At 35.6% G+C, this 24,927-nt stretch overlaps 1 protein-coding gene across 1 annotated transcript in view; it reads right to left on the bottom strand.

Moving 5' to 3' along the window:
- The window catches only part of LOC129002045 (dual oxidase-like), a 131,081-nt gene continuing 106,154 nt past the window's right edge, over positions 1–24,927 (bottom strand). Inside the window, exons 10-25 of the mRNA XM_054429555.1 lie at positions 23,853–24,054; positions 22,628–22,818; positions 21,955–22,099; positions 21,267–21,428; positions 20,552–20,824; positions 10,254–10,457; positions 9,863–10,008; positions 9,303–9,466; positions 8,324–8,469; positions 7,795–8,023; positions 6,962–7,179; positions 6,154–6,450; positions 5,232–5,396; positions 4,580–4,735; positions 1,758–1,886; positions 1–1,295 (exon numbers count right to left, since the gene is read on the bottom strand). Coding sequence (XP_054285530.1) covers positions 1,167–1,295; positions 1,758–1,886; positions 4,580–4,735; positions 5,232–5,396; positions 6,154–6,450; positions 6,962–7,179; positions 7,795–8,023; positions 8,324–8,469; positions 9,303–9,466; positions 9,863–10,008; positions 10,254–10,457; positions 20,552–20,824; positions 21,267–21,428; positions 21,955–22,099; positions 22,628–22,818; positions 23,853–24,054 — 2,956 coding nt within the window. The 3' untranslated portion in view covers positions 1–1,166. The remainder of the gene's footprint in view (positions 1,296–1,757; positions 1,887–4,579; positions 4,736–5,231; positions 5,397–6,153; positions 6,451–6,961; positions 7,180–7,794; positions 8,024–8,323; positions 8,470–9,302; positions 9,467–9,862; positions 10,009–10,253; positions 10,458–20,551; positions 20,825–21,266; positions 21,429–21,954; positions 22,100–22,627; positions 22,819–23,852; positions 24,055–24,927) is intronic.

The following is a 24,927-nucleotide window of genomic DNA, read 5'->3' on the forward strand; positions in this document are numbered from 1 at the left end:
TAAATATCAGAACCTTTAATTTATTAATATACCAATATGATACAAAATATACAAAGTTTCCTTGAAATATATGATATCAATGAAACAACCATTTAAACTGGGCAAACTATATTTGCTACCCAATTATAAATGAAATCACATATCTCTTGGTGGTGGAAATCTATATTAACTTTTAAAACCTAGACTCGTCACTGTCTATATTGGTTTTATAGTAATAAATAAATATCCCTAACGTATTTACAACGTCTTAATTTACAAAGAATACATGGTAGATATGGTAATGGAATGTTTAAAGAATGTAAAATGTAGAGGAAGTACATGGGAAACTATATTGTTGTGTAAAATGAAAATATTCTAGTTACAAAGCTAAAAAAGATAGTAACCTATACGAGACTGACTTGTAATTTAGTGAATTTATTTTATTCTAATGCTACTGAAAACTTATAGAAAAATCACATAAAATGTCTTTATGCAAATAGCTCTAATAATGTTTAAAATAACTAATCAAATTAAAATTGATTCAGGATTAAGAAGAATACTGTTTTGTCAATGAAAGAACTAGCAATGCAAATTTTTTAAAATATTAATTTCTACCCATTTTTTATACTTTTATTTCACATCAAAGCAGTAGGCCTATAGGGAGCATCAATTTCACTGCTAAAATATTTCAAATTGAAATTACCTTATCAAACATAAGGAATAGATTTTGTATTGATAAAAATCCAAACTTGAAGCACCAAAGTAAAAGAAGAGGTAGGCTGTACAATATTTGGTACGGAATAATAGTCATTGAATAGTCATTCATAACATAATGTCACTATACTTAACTTAAATTTTTAATGAAATGGTTAGTAGTAACTGAAGAAACTTAAGCAACAATAATTTAACAAGAAATATTAAATGAAACAACTTATCCTGACCTAATTGATTGTGAAACTAGATTATCTATTTAATTAAAATTCATCGGTATCATGCTAGGTGTATTTTCAACATAAGATCTGCTGTTTGTACTTTGAAATTTTAGAATCAAGTTCCACACTTAAAAGAGCTTAGGTACATACTTTTTGGGCATAGCTTTCATGCACAACTTAAAACTGTTATGATCTTAAATTACAATGATCATAATGAACTATTGATAAAAGAAGCAGAGTGAAATGACAAGATGATTATCCAAAGTTCTCAAAGTGATGAATGAAGTAAGGCAGCTTTCTTCCTTTGTTGACTTCTTCGCAAGCAGACATGATACTTTTGGTAAGCGGCCTTGGCCCACAACTAAACACTCCGATCTTGCTGACCTGCAACAAAATGATCAAGGTACAGTCATCTGCTGAAGCATATTTTGGAATACATTATTTTATTTTTATCGTAAATCGTCAATTTTATATAACAATTTCTTGGATTACAGCCTCCATATGGGTATTCTTGGTTCAATTCAACTGCACACAGTCACAGTTAACTTGTAGCTGATTGTCTTTTGAATTAAGAAGTTGTAGATGCAGGCCTGCTGTATTTGCGCTCCAATTCTCTCCTTCCTTGCGAGGGAATTCTCTTCCTTGCATCCCCAATGGCCCCAAGAAACCTAAAACCTCTTGCGCCCCTGGGCTCAAGCCCATCTAGAGGCTTTGTCTAGATGTGAAGTACAATTGGTAATGTAAATATTATTTATCATAATAACATTTCTAAGACCTTGAATTGGGCACAAGTGTACAAAAAATGTTATATGATGCATTACACTTGTTTAAAAACTGGTTACTTACATAACTGTGTTTTTTCTGTACAAATTTCAAAAACGAAGACATGTCTGGGCGACCAAAGTGGTTGATTGCCTTCAAGCCAGTAAACATACTGGTTTTGGAGAGACGCTGGAAGTGGTTCTCGCAAATATACTGAAAAAAAACATATAACTCGGTATAACAAATTTAGTAGTACAATCCATATACACAAATATGTTCTAAACAAAGGCAGGGGTAATCCTAAATAATCTGTGTCCTAGGAATTTAAAATGAGAATGGAAATTTTTGGAACAACTGAAAATGTTAAACTTGTTTTGCCATGTTCTGTATCCCTTCTAACCAATTGTTTTTCCGCATGTGTAAATTTTCATTTATTTGTCCATATTTTTTACAGGAAAACCATTTATTTGATGATACTTCCACCTCTAAAAAGGATATCCATATATTTTACCATTCTCCAATGTTTGAACCAATAGCCATCTATGTATCTTTAACAATAAAAAATATATACCCTAATGACAATTAAAAATGTAAAGGAGTTGTAACTAAAATAAAATTAAATTTGTTCCCGGCACATATATACTCCAATGAATAGAATGAATATTCATACGTTGAATAGTCTAACAAAGTAAGAACACATTTTAATAATTAAGTAATATTTTAAACTAGGGGAAACCTGTCGAAATCGACGGTTACTTTCAAGGCTTACCTTAATTCATCTAACTGCGATGAATTGGGTGAAATATACATATTTTGAGCATTTAACATTGTTCAAAGAGTAATAAGTGTAAAAAATAACAATATTGCGTTAGTTGCCAAATTTGGTGGTTCATTCAATGATTAAAATATTTCCTATTCTGTACGTCATCGGAGTTATTATTAGTATGTTATATGGTATCTCTTCCTTCGGTAGAACCTTTAAATAGTATTTAAATCGTATTGGTGGATCTTGTAGTTAAACACTTCCGCGACTTCAAACTTCTCGTTTGAGAAAAAATATATGTTTGTTGAGAAGACACGTTCTAACTTCAAAGGGAGGTATATCCGTTACAGTGTAAGTTTGATTTTCCTTCGTCACGTCGCGTCAGTTCATATCGTACTTCTGTGCCAATGAATGAACCCTCTAGCATAGTTTTGAGAAATTGACTATGGGGTTACTGATAAAGCTGGAATTCCTTGACATGGGGGATGTCAGTTAGTTGTCTCGGCCTTATCAATAACATAAAGTTGTCAATATAATCTCTCTACGGAATGTTAGGTGTAGTGGAATACATGAAGTAAAGTTGGCTTTTATTCTTGAACTGTTAGGGGCCTCCTAGTTCATATGATCTTGGCGGCTTCATTGGCAATAAATAATGCAAATGACATAGCAATGGAACATTTCCAAAAAGCAAAAAAACTGTAAAATGGCTGTTACGTAGATATTGACGTTTACATATTGTTAATCAACGTAGAATAAATACTTCAATCCTTTAATACGTTTTTTTTATGGCGACCATTCATATTAGGTAAGCCAAGTATGAATAGAGATGAGTGTAGGATGAGTGGCACGATCTTGAAGTCTTGTTAGTGACTAAGGCCGACATTCCTTAGATACAGCTGTTAATTAATAGCCCATACAGCGAATGGCAACCAAGGGACCTACAGTTTATAGTTGAATTAGAACCAAATTTTTTTTGCATTGGTATTTATGAATTGGTATAATTATCAGGATAGCACTGCGGGTAGTCGTAGTACTCACTCGTGCGGACGTTAATCCACACCAGGGAGTATCGCATCCACAGTGCATTCCTATAAATATCCACAATTCGTCAACTCCTAGTAGCTGGATTACAGGACGACACCACCCGTCCCAGTCAAAGGATTATGTGATCTAGTTTAAAAGGAATATGACCTTTCTGTCATGACAGTAGCTGCTTAAATAGTATTTTCTCTTTGTACCATATTTTACAGCCAAAATGTCGTGTTATTTTCAATAATGTTACTAATTCAGTGCGCCAAAGTCCGTAATATAGGCAGGTGCAAGTAATTTGTCAAGATAGGACCATTTTAGGCAATGCTTCTAAGTTTGGATTTTATTAGACACAGAAAGAGCAGATATTTCTACATATATTTTGTAGAATAATATGATAAAATGTAGGCAAAAGTGGCGAAAAAGGCACACACCAACCCGTACAATAGATATAAGATAGTTCAATAAGATATAATTTAAGAATTTATAAATAATTTAATTGCTGTGATAAAAGAATTTTCCACTGATTTGGTAATGGAACGTTATATTGCAAAACATGGCATGATAAAGAAGAAAATCAATTTTAAAATCAGAAAATAACATTGCAAATATTTATTTGGTAGAATTCAACTCCCAATAAATATGTGAATTTAAAAATGAACAGCTTGTTTCATTAAAAAGTATTATTCTCATGGCCAAAATGTAAACAACTCTGTGGAGGGATCTTTAAAGGCTTCTGGGGCAGAGTCCTAAGGGATTTTGCTAAGTTTTTCTTTTGATAACTCATCTACAGACCAAGACCTTTCTTTGGACACCTCTACCAAGTTTCTACGCCCAACCGTTCTCTCAAATTAGTGGGGACAAAGTTTCCAATCAAATATTTAGATTCCCCCATGTTAATCTTATGGGAGAAACTCCAACTTTGATGGCCTGTGGGGCAAAGCCCGAGGATTTTTACTACATGAATTGGTGAAAGGGGGCGTCTACACAAAAAATACTTTATTTTGACACGTCGTTTGTAAAAATCCGTCCATTATTAACGGAGGAGTAGTGTTTTGTAGAAATCGCCTTCACGTATTATATTTAAGGATTTTTACAAACAAAATGTACCTACCAGCATTGTGGTCCTCAAATCGAACTTGTGGAAAAACTGTGTGATGAAGATATGAATTTCTAATACATTGGTAACATCTTTCTTCTCCACATCTCGTAAGACGTCTATGAACCACTCAAAGTGCTTGTGAGAGGGGCAGATCCACAAAAAGTAGACCTGAAAACAACACGTTATAGTGAGACAAGACTTTGTGGTAGTTTGTGAAATTGTTTAATTGCATTGGTGTATGTTGCTAGCCTAGTGGTTAGCGTCTTCAACTTTGGTGCGAGAGGAACAGTTTTAATTCCCGGCATCTCCTTTTTATTTTTGTTGTTCTAAGACGCTAGGCACGAGCCCGGAATAATTTTTCACATTGCTTCAGACTAGACCTTGTGTTGTGGTATTATCACTTAGAAGAATCCAATGGTGATTTGGTGGGATTTGAGCCCAGGACCTCCAAGGACCGAAGTCCCGTGCTCTACCACTTGACCAGCTCTCTCCGCATCCCCCGGCAAATCCTTTACCGTTGATCTAAATACATTTATCACCTCAGATAAAAATTGAAAACCAACATAAATCAACCAGAAACTAATTTGAGAAGCTACTGTATAATAAATTCAATATTTGCAATCAATTATACATATAAAACTGGTGTATTACCCTTTTGACTTACCTTCTTACAAGCGACTCCTGAGTATCGGTTTGTAGACGTCCCGAACACAAGATCATTGAGTATAGAAGCATACGGCGTGACTCCAATACCCCCTCCAACCATGACAGCCACTTCAAACTTGTACCAGTCTTGGTTACCACCTCCAAATGGTCCTTCCAACCGGATCTGTGAAACAGGGAAAAATAAGCATTAAATGTTTATGTTTTGTTATGAATACCAGAAGAACATTTCAAGTAGCTTTTCTGTTATGTACTTAATCAAGCTACAGTTTAAACACAAAAATTACAAAACTCATTAAAAAACTGGTTCTAAATTCATAAAATTATCAAAGGAAATTAATTTTGTTTATTTCTATCTAGCAAAATGTCAACCAGACAGAAGGAAGAAGACCATGTTGATGCTCCTTCTAAAAAAATTCTATTAACATTGAAAATTTATAGCATAACATTCATCAACAATAACAGACAAGATTATTTAGTAATGATTGTTTTTTTACTAGTTTCTTTTATACCTCTTTATTAAATACTCAGGTACAGTAGACTCTCTCTTATCCGGACACCTTTTAACCGGACTACACTCGGCGGAAATTACATCTCTTTAACCAGACAATTTTTATCAGCACATCGGTTTAACCGGACTAGATCGGCAGGAAGTGAGCGGTACTGAAACGACTGTTCAAATACCCACACTATTCAAGGAGACAAAACTGAAAGGACAACTTATAGTAAACTATAGCATCTGTTATGCCACACTAATTATATTACTGTAGAACCAAAAACTAAAAGAGAAAATCAAATTTTGATAGCAGAACACTCTGGGAGTGCCTCATTCAACTACAGTATGTTCCATTTAAATACAATATAAAAACAAGTCTAAAGCTAGCCCATGTAGGGAATGTCCAATATACAACAATCAATGTTACCTTAGGCTGGTCCTCGTCTGGGTTGTAGTTGCAAGGGTCGAAGTAGTTGCGCAACTTCCACGTCCACGGACCTTGCGCCTTGATGTGGCAAGAGAGGAAGTTCTCATGGGGAGCCGATGTGAGTGTGAAGCTGTGGAACTCGTCTGTGCGGAAGGCCGTACAGGCTAGTCTCACCCACTGACCCGAGAGGTACTTGAAGTTTGGCGGTCGGTAGAACTTGATCTTGATCACGTCCGAGGGCAGTAGGTCCGTCTCGAGTACGTCCAGCGCAAGGTACTTTGTGCGCAGACTGACAATCTATTGGAGAGAAAAGATTTCAAGTTATAGATTGAACATTAATTGTACAAAAGGATTCTGAGAAACAATGCAGCTTGAATTGGAACACCATTAGCACATAATCAAGGAAGTGGATCGATCAAACAAAATGTATGATGCTGGTCAATATACCTAAATGATTAAAGCATTCAGTGAGAAAGAAAGTAACTAACACTCTCCATATAAAAATGAATAACTCCTGCACCATCACACATATCCTTAAAGAGTAATCGGTACTTAGCTAATTTTTTAGGAGTACACACCTTTATCATTGTCACAACAATACAGTGCTACAAGTGAATTTATGTCTAAAGTGGAACACTTCTGATACCTGTACATAGAGTTAAAATTCCTTTCCTTAAAATTTTTTAAACAAAATTGAAGCATGATTATGTATGACTAGTCTGTGGATATTGTATTTCCATTAACCGATATGTTAGGTCCGTTGAGAGACCTTACGAAGAAATCTCTAAGCCTCTTAAACTTTGATTACCTTATCCAGAGTAAAGATGATCCCAGGAATTATGAAGAACATCCAGAACCGGGGCGGTCCTGTGATCCGAGCCAATCCATGGATCAGACAGAGCAAATACAGCAATACATAGAGACTGTGGGTCAACCAGAAGAACTTGTAGGCTTTCTTACGGATCAACGGATGAGCAAACACAAAGATGATGATGATCACGCAGAACAACAACACTCCTGTGATACCTGTAGAAGGTTTAAACACGTTAGTTTGGTTTTTGAAGATCACTTGACTTGAAAATACATGAAGGAAGTAAGGAAGAATGGAAATGGGTCCAAAAATAACTTACCTAAGAAAAGAAGTAATTTGTAAATGGCATTGTAGGTAAAAAAGAATCAAATTAATTCTAGTTTTTGTGTGCTATGCACGGCTAGGAACTCTTTCCTTAGGCAAGCTAGTTCTTTTTTGAAAAAAATGATAAATTTTAATTGGTTGGCGGTATTTTATACTCTTGATAGGTAATTGAAATGCAAATATTGAAAGTAAAACTATATAAGGACCAACACATTGTATAGTCGTGTTTAAAAAGTTACTGGGGTCATTTTAAAATCATAATTTTTGTAAACAAAATAAAATATTTATGACTGGTGATATTGAATCTGATCTTCAGTTATAGTATACTTAGGTGCTGTGAGGTGTCTGGAGAAGGAGTCAACTACATTTCGTCATATCATGTATGTTTGTGGTTTGGCTGAAAACTGTTTACAGAAGCAGGTAATTGTACTCATGTAGCTACTAAAAAATTCTTTTTCTAAATTTAACTCATTTCAAAGGCAATTTAAATTCACCAATTTCTGTACCTGTTATAGTTTGAAACAGCCAAAACGTGATCCCCGGCTTGTAATCTGATGGGAAGTGAACTTCACTTGTTAGACAATGGATATGTTCCAACGGTTGCATCGACACATGGTAGAAGTTGACAATGTGACCGACAGTATGCAGTAGAGAGAAGAAGAAGGCAGTGCAAGCTGCGATCTTGTGGAACTGGATGTGAGCATCAAGAGGAATATACTGCTGGACGGAAAACTCCTGCGAACACAAGTATGTCGTTAGAACATAGCGATTATTTCAATATACTGTAACACTATAAAATATGTCAATGACGTAAGAAAGTGTTTAGTTTAAGACGACGATCTATGTGTGCCTTCAGGGAAGGCAGGTGATCTCTTCTAAGTAAGTAGGTACTAAATTTGGAAATCAACTATGCTTTGAAAGGCATCTCAGCTAGTGCATCCAAGATAAATCTATGTGACTTATAGAATATCATAACAACTAGGCTACATCTGGTACTCATTGCTGTGATGTCTACTACAGTGTCGATTCTCTTACCTTCAGCTTGGTGAGCAAGTTGCGAGACATGGTGATCAGCAGTAGACAGTAGCAGAAGGATAGAGATGCTGCAGAGCCTCGGGTGATTGCAATACCAACTCCCATGATGTGACGCAAGTCCGTGTGTTCAGCCAAGAACGAGTAGTCTGTATATTTTATTTTAATAATTATTTGGCAATTTGTTATGGAATTTGCTCTGATATCAATTATGGTAGGTACTGATTTATTTCAGGATAACAAAATTCATTCAAACTATCTATACAGGGTGTTTTTTTAAAAACTTGCATCTTTATTTATGTAAAAACCGCAGTAGATAGAAATATGCAATTTGCGGGAATCATCTATTGACGTAGGGGGCACAACTTTTTTGAATTCAACGTTACATTTACATTCCCCCCCCTTTCCCCCCCATCCCCCAACTTAATTTTTTTAAATAGCAAGGTACCCCTTGTGACATATCAAATAAAAGAGCATGAAAAAAGAAAATGTTTGATGAAAAAAAATTGAAAATCGGTTCATAAATTTGCGAGATATATCACTCCCCCTCCCCAGAACTTAATTTTTTTTTATCGCAAGGTACCCCTTGTGACATATCAAATGAAAGAGCATGAAAAAAGAAAATTTTTGGTGAAATTTATTTTTTATTTGATACGTCACAAGGGGGGGGGTACCTTGCTATTAAAAAAAAGTTATGGGTAGGGGAAAAGGGGGGGGATTATCTCACAAATTCATGCGCTGATTTTAAATTTTTAAGTCAAAGGCAATACTTGGTCAACTCTTTTAACATCATGGAATATTCTGACAAATGTTAAAAACACACTTCACTTTACAATCCAGTTTTATTTTTCTGATGGAGTTTATTGTCACAACAGTCGATCATTAACTTACACCCCCTACCATAACATTGCGTTTTCATAAAATTCATTGATCACATTTTTTACTCAAAATATATATAGAGTACATTTTCTTGAATACTTACGAATAAATCTTTCAACAAAGAGAGCGATGGTGATAACGTAGAACACAAACAGGTAGAAAATGTTCTGTCTGTTTTCCTCGAGGTAGGTAGTGACACAGTCGATATGTCTTCTGAACCAACCTTTGTCCATGTCTGATACTGGGTCGATGTGGAAACTTGTCATCCTGGTACAACAAGTATTGACTTTAATTCCACCCAATGGGCATTAAAATAAGAAAACAATTGTTTTAAAATTTGTTTAAACTCATATTTGAACTGTTGTTAACATGGCTAAACTTGGTGTGTGGTGATACAAATTGTATCACAAAGTATAGCCTTAAAAATATCAGACCCTAGATAATTAACTATGCGTTTTGACTGTTTTGAGTTAGTTTTTTTTTGCATTTGAACGCTTGGTTTTAGCGTTGTCAAATATAGCTAAAAGCAGTTGGAGACTGTCAGGATTTAGACATATGTCCTGTGTTCTTGTCATCTTCTGCGCCCCCTATGTTTTAACTAAATGAACTATTCTCATTAAGGATATATTGTGAAAATATTGAACCCTTACTATGACCACTCACCTAGCTACGTTTGTAGATGTGTCAAGGAAATTCTGTTTCGCTCCTTTGCAGTCTAAACCGATTGCGACAAAATCACCCTTGTATTCTTTCATCATCAACTTGAAGTCAGCGTAAGTCAGGAAATCTTTTCTTTCAAGTCCGGCATTCTAAAATCAGGAATAAAACAAAAATTAATTCAACTAAGAAAGATAAAAAAGTTTATCTTACACGACGGTACTTTTTAACATAGTTCTGGCAACAATACACTTTATTGAATGGATTTTCCACTCCATGACTGCACTACACTATTAAATCTAGATTATAAAATTAGACAAAAACACACTCCTATAGCACATATTTCAAAACAAAATTTTGTAGTAAATATTAAAACTTAACAATTACTAAATCTCACCTGGAACATTCCGTCAATCAGCTCAGTAACATGAGCGTCAGACAGACTCGTAGTTCTCGCTATCTCCACCAGAGACCTAAGCATTTCCGAGAGTTCCCCTTTGTCTATTACACCGTTGCGATCATTGTCACACATGTCAAATATGATCCTCAACTTGTCCTCGGTCTTTCCTCTTGAAAACAGCACGACTGTATCCAAAAATTCCTACGGAAAACAAGACGTAATGTGAATATTTGTAGAATAATGCAGAGCATTGAATAAATGCTCTCTTAGACTGTGGAATGATGCATGTTTTATTTCAAACACATCTGTATCTGGGTTTGCGCCTTGAAAAACCAACTACGGTAATACAAATGTTTATATGTTCTTAGTTTAATTTAAATGATTGTGTTTTTTATTAGTATATTTTATTTTTGAGACAGTGATGCACACATATTTAAGCTCAATTTGTACGAAGAACGAGTGTAAAATGAGTGGGATGTTTACAATGGGGGGCCACCAGTTGACCGACAAGATACTTGGTCGTCTTGCCACTAGACCGTCTTTTTTAATTAAATAGATAAATACTGAAAACCAGTACGTCGACAAGTTATTTCATCGTCAGTCCAGTTGACCGGCCTGTAAATCTAAATTATTATATACGAGAAACCAACTTGTCGTCAATCCTCCCGACCGACTTACCACTTGCTCGTCTTTTAGGTGGGGATGTGTTGAGCGGCAGTGCCAGCGGCGCGCGCAGCTGTGGAGGGCACTGCAGGCGTACCAACTTCTGTATCTTGTAGCGGCGGTTTTCATTCCGACGATTTTCAGCTATCACAATGCAGCGGACTAGCGAGGTTCTTATTACGTGTAATTGTTTGTTTCTCAATCGATATTTTGTTATACACAGTACAGTGAATATAAATAGGCCTATATTAGTTTACTTCAATGAAATAAATGTTTTATTTAGCTAAATAAATAAAAATACGCCGATTGAACAAATAAAATTGTTACAGACAACAGGAAGTCCTTAATATGATCAAAAAAGTGTTTATCTTTATTAAAAAATTACTGAAATTTGTAAACTTACTGCTGGCGACAAGGGTGGTGCCATACATAGGTTTATCAATAAATAAGATAAACATGGACAACCTTATGCAGCTATAAGTCAGGAAACATTTGTAGAAACATTAAAAAGCAATACCAATTTATGAAATATGATAAAATATTTACAGGAAATGTCGATTACTGTATATACATCGTGAGTTGACAGCAGTTACACACTGGTGATCTTTGAGTTGACTCTTTTAAACTCATTGATTATTACTTTTTTTCGTTTTGAAATAAATTCTGTATTACTTTGAAATTGCTCGAATTCGAGCAACATGTACACGAGTTTGAATATTAAATTAACTAACATATTTATGTAATAGGAGGGTCAAATATTGTTAACAGTGGTGAGGTAACTACCGTTACATTTATTCAATTGAGAGATAAATACAAATTGATAATACCGGTTATTTAAAGCTTTGTTGTCTATTTTTCCCTCTCTTAAAAAATAAAATAGAGAATGAATTTAGACTTTTGGTGACATTAGTTTGTACTATTTCTCCTTAAATGACACTGCTGTCTTGGTAAGCAATAGTTATCTCGGTAAACTATTTATTTGCTGAAGTGCACAGTGTGCTACTTAGCCTGAGAAACATCTTTTGTTTTATGATTTTGTTGTAGGCCTATTGAAAACCTTGTCTAGAAGGAATTCCCATTGCCTGTGTTACCGGGGAGAAGTTTTTCTTAGTAAAGTCTGTAGACGTCTTCGGTTTTACACAGAAACATGTAATTATAATTGAAGAAGTACATGTTTTATCCTCTCACGTTGTTGCGTGGACAATACTATGGTGAATCAATTCTGTGTACTTCAATTGTCTAACTGGCCCTAACTGACGCATCCTTGTTTTTTTTTTTACTAAATAATGTAGTCTTTACTTCCGTGGATCTTTGCTTTTTATTGTTTAACTGTCCTCAAGTAAGTCTGTGTTCTGAGTAAGTACTTCAAATGCACGGCACTACTGTATATTCAGATTTTCTAATGAACTATCATAGATAAAAGGAGTATAGACATGTATGTATGACAGAGTATGTCTACTCCTTTTATCTATGGTACTATTTCCAAGTTCATCTGGACGACCCTGCAAATCGTTTCTATTAAAAAAAATTGTATTTGGTTTATGTTTATGAACTTGTATGAGTGTTGTTAACTAAAGCTAAATTCACATCAAATTAATTAATTTAATTTATTTTAATAGTATTTCTAATTAATTTCAGTTTTAAGAACATATAGTAAATAAATCCTTGTTGAAACGGCTGTACTATCCATGCAATTATTGTCAAACTATATGTTCAAAGATTCCTGGACGGCAATGTTATAATACTAGTTGGAGCAGAGGTACTGGATCTAGGGTTAATACAGTTTTGTGACGTGTAAGGTATATCACTGCAGAAGTAGTTAGCTCAAGAATTATGACGCGGATGACAAAGATTGGTAGCTTTTGCTATAATTATAAAAAAAAACCAAGTACATAAAATCATTCACAGTTTTTTTTCACAGTCTATTGAATAGCCTGCAGTTAAGTTCACTCTAATGAAGAATATAGACGTGGCCAGAGTTCCAAACGATTTAAGCAACAACTGTTTACATGAACTATCCTATATGTAAGTTTTTTTTATAGTGTGCAATGTACTTATTGAATTTTCATTAGTAATATATCATGGCTATATCGTTTATGTAAAAGTATCAAAAGATAGTAAAACGAAAACGAAACAATCAACCAAGACCAGTGACCGAAACAAGTGTCGAGCTGGCGGCGCCGCGCCTACCTCGGGATTCCCCGAGGGCAATAATTCATCTTTGAAGTAACACCGGTAACACTGACTCACTGGCCGACACGGATACCCGCCTACCACCCCCTTTGTGTCGTCACCCTATGACCACCGGTCGGTCGGCCACCCATCCAAGGAAACTCTAGACATCGGCGGCTCTTTGTCGTTCGTTGACCAGCGTATTTTCTAGAGTTGAATGTATACCCTCACTCACACCAGGGAATAAGTAAACTGTAGTAGTTTTCTTGTTTATGAAAATATTTGCATTAAATTAGAAAAAAATCATTTATTTATTTATAAAATGTTATTATTTTACAAAAAAACACACACTTTTACCCTCCCTGTTGCAGCAAACCTAAGTACTTGTTAAACTTATTCTATTTAAATATGGAATAACTGTGATATTTTCAAAAAGTCATTTTAGTGTAAATCCAATCAGGCAAATAGAAATTTGCTTAGTCTGCAGGTTTGTTGCGGTGGGGGTATATTTCGTCATAAACTCTTTTGCCACTTAAGAATCTTCAATAGTAAAGTGGCAACTAAAACGCGACTCCAGCGACCCAATTCTGGCGGCGCTCTAGAACTACCCGAAGGCCTTTTCCGGTATTACGCGTGCCGCATCACACAAGTTAGTAGTTTTCCCACGCCCCTATTCAAACGCTTGTAGGCGAAGAAAAAGAAAGCGAGTTGACGACCGAGGCTAGGTCGACCCGATCGACTTCGACAGCTGTTTTACTGTCTCTCTCCCTCTCTCTCTCTCTGTCTTTGGATGTGTAGGGTTGGCGAGGGTTGTAAAATTGCTGAAAGTGAAAGGGACGTGGCTGGCGCTACGTTCCTAGTTTTTGGCCTCTTGATGCTAACACTGGGTCGGCTACTCGAGATCAAACAACAGCGTGTGTTTAGTACAAAATTGGGTCCACAGTCACATCTATCTATACTTATTTAATACGCAAGCAGGATTTTTGTGACAATTATTCCTCCGAAACTACTGAACCGATTGACATGTTTTTGGTGTCATTGGAAAGAGCGTAACGTGAAGTTGTGCAGGAAACTTTCTTTTTAGGTAAATAATTAGAGAGTGAGGCCCTGGGACCCTTTAAAGTTTCGTATTTCTCCATAACATTAACACGGGAAACAAACATTGTTTTGAAACTCCAGCTGTTGTCAGGAATTAAATATTAATAATTAGTTGCTCCCCATGGAAGCATGAGAGTTCTGTAGAGTTTGTAGCCTACACCTTATTGTCTACAAATTGGTTAAATAACTTAGGTACAGTACATTATAAAAGCTGACAGACTTTTTATTTTGACTTAAATTGTAAGCTTACCATTTCCCGTCCATGGGCAGTTTGATAGTTAAAAAATAACCCTTTAAACTGGAATAGGACTGTTATGTAAATTGTGATTATTTCCATTAGTTAATAATCTTTTAGTTGACTCTTTTAAACTCATCGGAAATTATGACTGTTATTAGTTTTTTAACAAGTCATTTGTTTATATGTAACTCCTGTACTTCTTTGCAATTGCTCGATTTCGAGCAACATGTACACTAGTTAAGCTATAATTTTATACAATAGCTAAGATATTCCACATCGTGTCGTAACACTTCGGCCCAAGTAACACTTCGGCCCAGTAACATTTCGGCCCGAAACCCTCAGATGTGGCCTACGGTCCAACTCTCTACCTGCCCACTAGTAACACTTCGTCCCAACAAAATATTTGACAGGTTAGGTTAGGTTAGGTTAGGTTAGGTAAGATTCCACCGATTCTCCGTCATGTGAGGTCAGAGGATGCAAGGGGTGACGGTTGGGCGACATTCCACCAGAGGGTGGTTGCAAAGTATACAGGTCATGTACCTCTTACTACCTGAACTGCGTTCCTCAACCCTTGTCAATTTTTCGCCGGGCCGAAATGTTACTCCATTAGCTTATTTAATCATCTGTAAAAGCGAATGGGACGAAGTGATACTGTTTTTCTAAGAAATTTGAGTTTGGCCGAAATGTTACTGGGCCGAAGTGTTACTACATCTTCCACATTCCAACCAAATATCTGGCCGAAAGTAGTTTTTGATTGCATTTTAATTGAATAATTTGTAACGAATCGAATTAAACCACGAATCGGACATACCATGATCCGTATGTCAAAATGTAAAACATAGGTGAGGAATCCGATTATGGTATTTTTAAACTTTCGAAAATGTATGGTTTAGGCTGTAGAGATAAAATTACGGTGAAAATCAAATATATAATTTAAACGATTTTTGTGTTGAAATTCTAAAATAAAATTCTTAACTCCTACCCCAAAATATACCGATTCATAATGTGTATTACAACTATGATTGATGATGTAGCCATAAGGTCGATACAAATTCTTATATTTCGCGCGACGAATATGAAAATATATAGATTTTTATTAAGGAACGGATTGTACAAATATATTGATCCGTATGTCGAAATGTATGTTTTAGTAGGTGAGGAATACGATTTTGGTATTTTCAAAGTTTCGAAAATGTATGGTTTAAGCTGTAGAGAGAAAATTACGGGGAAAATGAAATATTGATTTTAAAAGATTTTTTGTGTTGAAATTCAAATATAAAATTCTTAACTCCTACCCCAAAATATGCCGATTCATAATGTTTATTACAACTATGATCGATAATGTAGCCATAAGGTCAATACAAATTCTTATATTTCGCGCGACGATTATGAAAATATATAGGTTTTTATTAAGGAACGGATTGTACAAATATATTGATCCGTATGTCGAAATGTATGTTTTAGTAGGTGAGGAATACGATTTTGGTATTTTCAAAGTTTCGAAAATGTATGGTTTAAGCTGTAGAGAGAAAATTACGGAGAAAATCAAATATTGATTTTAAAAGATTTTTTGCGTTGAAATTCAAATATAAAATTCTTAACTCCTACCCCAAAATATGCCGATTCATAATGTTTATTACAACTAACTATGATCGAAATTTAAACTGTGTCTATTTAAACTGTGCGTGACACAATGATGATAATATCTTACTTTTGTCATTTTTGGCTAAGCCACTACGGATGATTATTGTCATGATTGTAATACTCTGTTTATTTCTTATGTACTGTACTGTAAAATATTTATGGCTGCTTCACCGCAGGTGAAGCCTTGGGTTGTATTTACTATGCCATTAGATAAGCTAATACGATAAAAATCAATGGCAGCGTTATTAAGAAATGTAAGCATTTCAAGTTGATCGAATAGTGGAACTAATTATGTGGAATGTTTGCTGAATAGCATTAGACACTGTGACGTTTGACTTATTTCCAAAGTCAACGAACACTGATAACCAGTGCAAATTTTAATCCAATATACCATGTGGTCCTATTGTGGTTTAATGTCAAATGCTCTTTCATTTTCAAGATGAGCTCGCTCGCATCAATCAAACACGTCCTGGTTGATGTTCGTTTACTACGCTCAATCCGGATATTGTGGCTACACAAATACCAATAAAAATAACCAATTATAATCAGCTATTCGCTTAGTTAATTTTGAAATATTTAAATTGTTCAGATCAGACAAATTGACAACAAAAATTGCGTTGTAAAAAGTCACTATGAGATATTGCTGATGAAGGTATGCGAAGGGGTGGCAAGGTCATCCAACGCGGCTTCTCTTTCATCTACGCAGTTCTAGGCTTCTCTGGACTTCCCCAATACTTTCGTTCTCACGCCGATGAAGGACAGGTCAGGTTGATTGGAAATGGAAAGAAGTTGTAAAAGGTGCTTGTCATATTTATGATAGTCTCTATTCATTTAGGGCTTATAAGGGTGTTGTTAAGTTAGGGAAAGCAGACGCGGTGGCGTTCTTTTGAAGATATTGACCGCCCTAGTGACGAGTCCTGCATCCGTGGACTTTCCCCGAGGCTTCGGTTCTCACAGTGATGTACGTCCAGAGAATTGTAAATTAAAACTGATTTATATAAGTTCCTCGTTATTTTTACGATAGTACCTTACCTATTCGGTGAAGGTTTTTAGGGGTGTTCTTAAGTAAGAGAATAGGGATGACAGACACGGTGGCGTTCTTTAGAAGTGGTAGGTCCCGCTCCCGTCAACTTAAATATTTGAAGGGTTTGGTATTTTTTTTGTTTGGAGCAAATATAAGCATTTGTCAATTATATAAGGCAAGGACTATACAGATCTTAGCATACACAGCATATACAGACATTATTTTCTTCCGCGTTCTCTTCCCATTGCGATTACTTATATAGTTAAGTCTTTTTTGTTTTACTTGCGATATCAGTAATGCTCCATATTTATTATGTTGCCAATTTATTGTTAATTTGTATTTTTCAAGTTTCTTTCTATGTTAGTTTTACCTGATATTATCACAGCAATGGCCTTTTCGAACAGAAACAAGTAATATTGGCACGGGCTTGGAAATATGTTTCAAATCAGGCAAAAGTACTTGGAATCACACGATTAGCCGACATTTATGTTATAGAAAGGATTTCATGTGTTCTAAATAACAATCTCTCTAGACATCGCCAGAAGTTATTTTACCATCCATGCGATTCGGGCAACTTTGTCTAGCGATCCTTTAAGCTCGTGATACCCAACATCTGTTGACCGTTATTAAGTCACTGGTATCGCGGTTGGTTAGTAAGTATTCCTTTGGTTAGTAATACATCATAAAACCCAAATACATTAAATAATCAATGCTCAATAGCATTCATAGGAATGCCCTTTTCCTTTGTATTGTATTTTGTAATTTGTTACTCTAGTATAGACTAGTTGTTTCCAGTTAATATTAACTATACAGTACCTATTTAAAAATCATTAAAAAAATTTAATTACCTTTTAACTTCTCAATACAAAAAAAGGAAGAATTTTAAGCGCTTAACTTTTAACTAACCGTAAATAAAAATCTTAAGCTCAATACTGTTTTAATAAAGGTTTTAACAGAGTAGGCTTAGAATACTGACTGACAGACCAGTTAAAATGTTTATCTTACTTTTGAAATGTTAAATAAGAAACTCTTCACATACCATGTCTTTTTGTAAACACTCTAACGTCTTCAGCCAAATGACCTTGGTTTCGTTGTTCTTTAACCATTATTTTTAGATCATCAAAAGCGCGGTATCTTGAAATTGTTACGTACAATTCCCCATGCTGTAAGCAGGGGATGCAGCTCTAGCAGATAAAGACCAACTTTTCGAGGACGAATTTTAGAGGAACACTCGTTTTCCAGCTGAACTTCAAGTAATAATTTCAAGACTTCATCATTCATAACTTTCGCCATTAATCTGGTTCTATTAACCAGTCCTTTTTTTGGATTTAATTTTCTTAGTAAAATTACAATTACACCTTTTTTGACATAACTTGCGAGGAGGTAAACCCTTATCGAGGAGGAAAATATGTCATTCTGAACAGTGTACAGACAAAACTCTAATTTTATTTGGAGATATTTTATATACAGCACCATTTGATTAACTGTATTTTTTCACTTCTATAACAGATTTCGTTTCTCATGACGCTTGATGAACGACTTATACACCTAATAACAACTTACTTAAATAGACAATGCTAACGAACTACTGTTGCAGTAAACTTAACTGTTACACATGTTTGAAATTTACAACATCTTGCATAATTACAATACTTTGTGCCTGTTGGCTACTATGAATCGTTTGGATTAATTTAAGATATTAAACTTTTTTGATATAGGCCTACACAAGGTAAATTGACCTCCATGTTACCCAAAATTATACACAGGTCCTATATATATACTAGTGTACATGTTGCTCAAATTCAAGCAATTGCAAAGTATTACAGGGGTTATTTCAAAACCAATAACAGTCATATTTAAAAAAGTTTAACTCAAAGTTTAAAAAGAGTTTAAAAAGAGTCAACTCAAATATTACCATTGTGTAACTCAGACCCTGATTACCTAAATCCCTGATCTTCGTTATTGATAAACCTTAAGCATTCCGGCTGGTTTTCTCCTTCTCAAAATGCCTCGCTGTACAGGCAACACATGTCATTGATAGAGGGTCAAATTGAGAACGAAAAGTCTTTTAGGGGTAGTGTTAGCTCGCATTCGTAACCTAATAGTTGAGATTGTCCAGGGTCAGGTGCTGACGTGTACGCCTCCTTTCTATGTTTCGTTGTTGTCGCGTCGGAGGCATTTAAAAGAAAAAAAACAACAAATAAACAAATTATAGCTACACAAAACAACGATAAATGCACAAATTTAAGTTACAATCATGCTAACACGATCTGTCATAGCGACACAAAGCAACGATAAATATATAAATTCAAGATACAACCATACTAACACGGTCCGTTTTCGTTTTGGGGGTTATGTTTACACAAACTCAAATAGTAAATAAATTTACTCAATGCGTTTCATTGAATCGAAAAATAAATAACAGTAATTAAATTATACAGCTGATCAAAATGTAAACAATTATGTTCTTCATAAGGATAACATGGGAACTTTCAAAGCCACTGGGGCAGAACCCAAGGGACTTTGTAAAAAATGTAAGGCCAGTTGGCAAATCTACGCGACACGCTCTTTCCAATGAGATGTCAATGGATAAAATCGGTTAAGAAATGGCGGAGGAGTTCAACCGACAAAGTTTCATGTAGCGTATTAATTATATATATATACACCATATTACCACACTACAAATGTAATTCTACAATATACGGTACGTAGTTTTATCCAAACAAACTATCAAAACCCCCTAATGATATTGTTATTTGATTCAATAGTCAATGCACATAAGCGAGTCTTATCTTTCAAAGCAGATTAAATAATACAAAGGCAGAGGAATGCGCGAGAACGAGGTCACTTCACGGTTGCTATAGAAACGACGAAACTATCCATTAGAATTGCGCGCCAACGTCAACTAAACTCCAGACTGTATAAACACGCCGAGTGTGTAGTGTTCGACGGAGCTAGGCTACTTTCAGTTGGCAAGACTGGCTTCTAGCCTCGAGCGACGTGGTTCAACCACGAGAAGCGCCTCAAACTCCTGGGTAATCCCCGGTTAGCTCCTCCCACTCTGCCCCCTATCCCCACCTAAAAGACGAGCAAGTGGTAAGTCGGTCGGGTCGATTGACGACAAGTAGGTTTCTCGTATATAATAATTTAGTTTTACAGGCCGGTCAACTGGAATGACGATGAAATAACTTGTCGACGTACTGGTTTTCAGTATTTATCTATTTAATTAAAAAAGACGGTCTAGTGGCCAGACGACCAAGTATCTTGTCGGTCTACTGGTAGACTCCCGTTTACAATAGTCCTACAATACAAATATGAAGTGAGCCGAAAACATGAATTAAATTGGGAGAGGCAAAAAGTTATAAATTGCAAACAACCAGATTGTTATAGGGGTTGTAGATGAGGCTTGATGATGATGATTACCACACAAATTTGCTTTCCAAACCAAAATGTTACCTGGAATGAAATTCGTCCATCTCCATCTTTGTCCACGATGTTGAACATCATCCTGACAAACACAGCGTCTGCTTTCATCCCAAGAGCACTTGCAAACTCCGAGCTGGACAGAGATGTACGCATCACAACTTCTCCGTTCTCTTCTTCCCTGCGTCGTTTCTCCCCAGGTTTGAGACCGAAAGTCAGAGCATACGCCTCTCGGAAAAAGTGTTCCAACTTCTTTTGTCTCCTCTCCCTGGTTTCTGCTTTGGCCAGCATCAAATCTCGTGGAGCCTGGAACAGTGATGTTCCAATTCCAAAAAAGAATGTATGGAAATACTCGGCTGTTGTGATTTGTTTATTTTTAGAAAATTTACAAACAAAAATATATGTGGGATAGTCTTTTCCATCATAAAAGAATGTATTGATGATCAAATGTACTTAATTTTTACATAGTATTAAGGTACTGAAGTATTTGGACTAGGATAGGAAAGTAATTAACATTAGGAAGTTAAATACACTTTCTAGTTGACTGTCAAGTTTTAAATTACAGTGTTGTCCACAGTTGAAAATTGCTTGTGCAAGAAACATTTTTGCCAACGAGTTTTGTTCTTCTACCATAGACAATTTTACAAAACTGCTTGATTCCTGAAAACTGTGGAGCTCTGTCCATTTAACTTGATTCCAGAAAATTTGTCTAAAGAATCATTTCTAACTGTTAGGTCAATACACCTACCTGAAGAGCTATAAGATGCTTTTTGTGAGAACTGAGGAAAGATTCAAATTTGGACATGAACTTCCGTCTTGAAGACACTGAGTCAAACTCCAAAACCAAATCATGGTCTCGAGGAACTCGTATAAGGACAAGGGGACGCTTCTTCTTTCCTCTGTCAGGTACCTGTGTGAAACATGTGTTGGTTAATCATCAATGTATTTCGATAGAAGCAAAATGATTGATTCAGCACATTAAACAAAAAGGACTCCAGCCTGATCTGACCTTTGAAAGTGAAGTTTTGAGCCCATAGAGTGCTGCAACAGGGGTACCTATTATTCTAGTTTTCTATCACTATGTTGGTATTGATACTTAGTTAATTGATTTAAATGCTACTGTTAAGAATCAGAAACCTATTAGAACATGCGGCTAGTTAAGAGATTACAGCAAGGATTTTGTTCTTGAAAAGGTGCTCCTGAATTTTCTTATCTGATTAATAAATTACTATTTGTGAATTAATTGACAGTGCCTTGATTTGGTAAACCGTATACCTTTCTGAAAATTCTGTGTGAAACAGTTGCAGGCTTGTGTCCTGCTATATAATATGCAAGAGATTTATTAGTGACGAGATCTATTGAGAAAACTTTTGTCTGCAGTTTGTAATTGATAAGACTTTCTGTTTCTATAGCATTTGTCAAGACAAGACCGTTACCTGAGACTCTTCTACTGTTACGGAATCTCCTTGTTTGAACGAGACAGTTCGCAGCTTCTCTCCCTTCCGATCAACTGTGTGTAGCGCAGCTTCAGGACCAAAGCGGAGTTTTACTATTCGACGATGGTTTGCATGAAGCCACTCTCTGAAAGTAAAACAAATTAGTTATAAATCAACAGTTAGATAAAGGCACCACAAAAAATATTCAAATTTATTGAAATGGATAAATATCCTGAACAGGAAAATACCATTCTTCCTAAAAAAATATAAAGGTGCAGCAATGTATTCAAAAATGTAAATGCGTATCTCATGGTAATAAAACCAACCAAACACACACTGCAAAATTTACGCTAAGAAGAAAAAACATTTATACATTTTCTACTCTCAAAAAGGTCCTACTACAAAAGCACAAGATGTTTAATATTTATGGGTTCATTAATTGTTCAGTGTGTTTAACTACTATTTAGTGTGGTTTGCGTTTAAAATTTTTGTAAGACGACAGGTTAAGTCCTAGTTTTACTACGATCTAACTTTGAGGAATTTTTGGTTGGGTAGCACCATTAATTGATAGCCCAGTGACAATATATTGCATCTTGGTCCCTTTGAATCGAACCTTCAGATTTAAAGACACCGCTATAATGCTCTTCTACTCAGACTATACTGTAGATTGTACCTGACGGCCATTTTGTCAACAGAAGCTGCTGCGTTGTTGCCCTTATTGCCAGTCTTCTGTTCCTCCTGCAGCATGCGCAGCTGACGTCGTCTGCGGTTCTGCAGCTTGATGACTCCGTACCCAGCTCCTCCGCAGACAAGCGGCACGAAGCCCAGGAACACGCAAGCGTAAACATAAGCCAGTTCACTGCCCTGTGGCACATAGAAATGATTTTGGTAAATCCTGTGATTCAATTTCCATGAATGAAGGAGTGAGTGTAGAATGGAGTGTGATTGGTGTGGCTTTGTTATTGTCTAATCCCAGCTTTTTCTAGCTCAGACATTGCTGGTTAAAGATCAGCCTACTGTACTCTTTAAGAGTTGTTACTGGTTTGTGATTTAAACCACAATGGCACTGAAAGATCTATGGTGACATGTAGTTAATATTGAAAAAAAATAATATTTATTGATTCAACCTGAAGTAAATACATTTATAATGTTAGGGAAGACTGCATATGGGGTAGTGGATGATTTCTAGTTCTTACTCCAACAAGAAATATGTTTCTGTTCAAAATCCAGTCAGAAAAAGTGACAAAAATGGGCGATGGGTTTAAATGTGTATAGGTTTGAACAGTAAAGTTTCTGTCATCACTCGACACATATTTCCACCATAACTGATTTTGTGCAAACTAATATCTCTAAAATGAGGGAAAACAGTCCTGATAAGTACAAAGAGTATCAAATTGAGGCTTATTTAAACTGTAACTTTTATGTTCACCAACATATTACTCTGGTTTGATAATGATTTTTTCATGCTCGACTGTCCAGGTCAAGTTGACAATCTACTTGCTTGCAAACTAGCAGCAAATTGCATTTAAGCTAGCCCTGCCTAATTAAGTACAGTATACTAGCTTGCTTTTAACTTATAGGCCTACAAAACTGGTGAAAAAATTGTATACCTAAATAGTTCACACATGTTTCTTTGCAGCTTGCAAATTCGCTTGTATAAATTAACAATATTTAATCGTAATTGTCTATGCCGAAGTGAAGTGGCTAGTGACAGGCATTGGTCATGTAATCTTAACTGTATCTCCTTTTTCTCTTTGTTTAAAAAATCAATTTCATCACTCGACATTCTATATATACCTACCTCTTCTTCAAACCTCTCGACAGTGAGTTTCAATTGTGCCACAATACTGCTTCCTTAAACTATTAGAGTGACATATTTCAAAATACCTGTATCCTACCTCGAAGTAGTCATATCCCTTGAGGTAAGAGCAAGGCTCTAGCTGGGAAGTGTTGAGCTGGAAGGGCTGAGGACACGGGTCTCCATCGACAAAGAAGAACACCTCTTTCTGCAGCTCTCCGGGCACAATATCCGTTGCATTCACGAGAATATCCCACATGGTGATCTGTTTTAGCTCTTCTATCTCATCCGGTGTGAAAATACTGTGAATGAATCAACGTTAGTAATAAATAAATCAAGTTATGTGAGAATATAAGCACAGGTAGTCCTCACTTTTTGGTCACTGTTTGCTGTTTGTAATTTTGATTTTATGCTATTCACAAAAATCCTAAGAAAATATACAGAGCTTTATATGTATGCACATCTGCAGGATTGTTTGCTTTTGTGCCAGAGTTTTCTCCTGTTCGGCTGGAGATTTTTAAAATTTGTTTGAATCTGCTAGTATTATTTACAGCATGGAGATAACATGAGTATACAGCTTGTTAAAAAGGGCTGCAAATTTTGCTGTAAGGGTTGATTTTTCACTGCTAGCAAAGATTATAGATAGTTCAAGCTTTACACAGTTTTGCTTAGGGAAGCACTTTAACATATGAGCAAGTGCTACCATGATGGTTAGATTAATTCAAACTATACCCAGTGCTCGATTTGCGGGGGAACGAGGCAGAACGGAGTTCCAGTACCTCTCTTTTGGAAAGATAAAAATATTGGCATAAATAGGAACAAACCATATTAAATAGGTGACAGTTCCGGCACCTCATATTTTACAAATCGAGCACTGACTATACCTACGGTTCTATAAAACCATGAAAAATAATCTTTTGACTCTATACCATCTACATACCATATTGCAAAGTAGCCAGTGGTGGAGTTACAGTAACTTTTGGCTCAATTTAGATACTAAAAGAAATATTATAGAGTTAATATTGTAAAACATGATATTTTTTCTTACACTCCAACATTAGAATTATATGTCTTGCAGAAACGGAAGCTTATTGTAATCTATACTATCTTGTATATCCCCATTAACTGTCACAATAAGAAAAACTGAATGAGGTATTATGGAGATTGAGGTAGCA

This window comes from Macrosteles quadrilineatus, unplaced genomic scaffold, assembly GCF_028750875.1.
Source record: "Macrosteles quadrilineatus isolate MER2022 unplaced genomic scaffold, UCM_ALF_1.0 Scaffold_9__3_contigs__length_116548681, whole genome shotgun sequence".
In the NCBI taxonomy this organism is placed as follows: Eukaryota; Metazoa; Arthropoda; class Insecta; order Hemiptera; family Cicadellidae; genus Macrosteles; species Macrosteles quadrilineatus.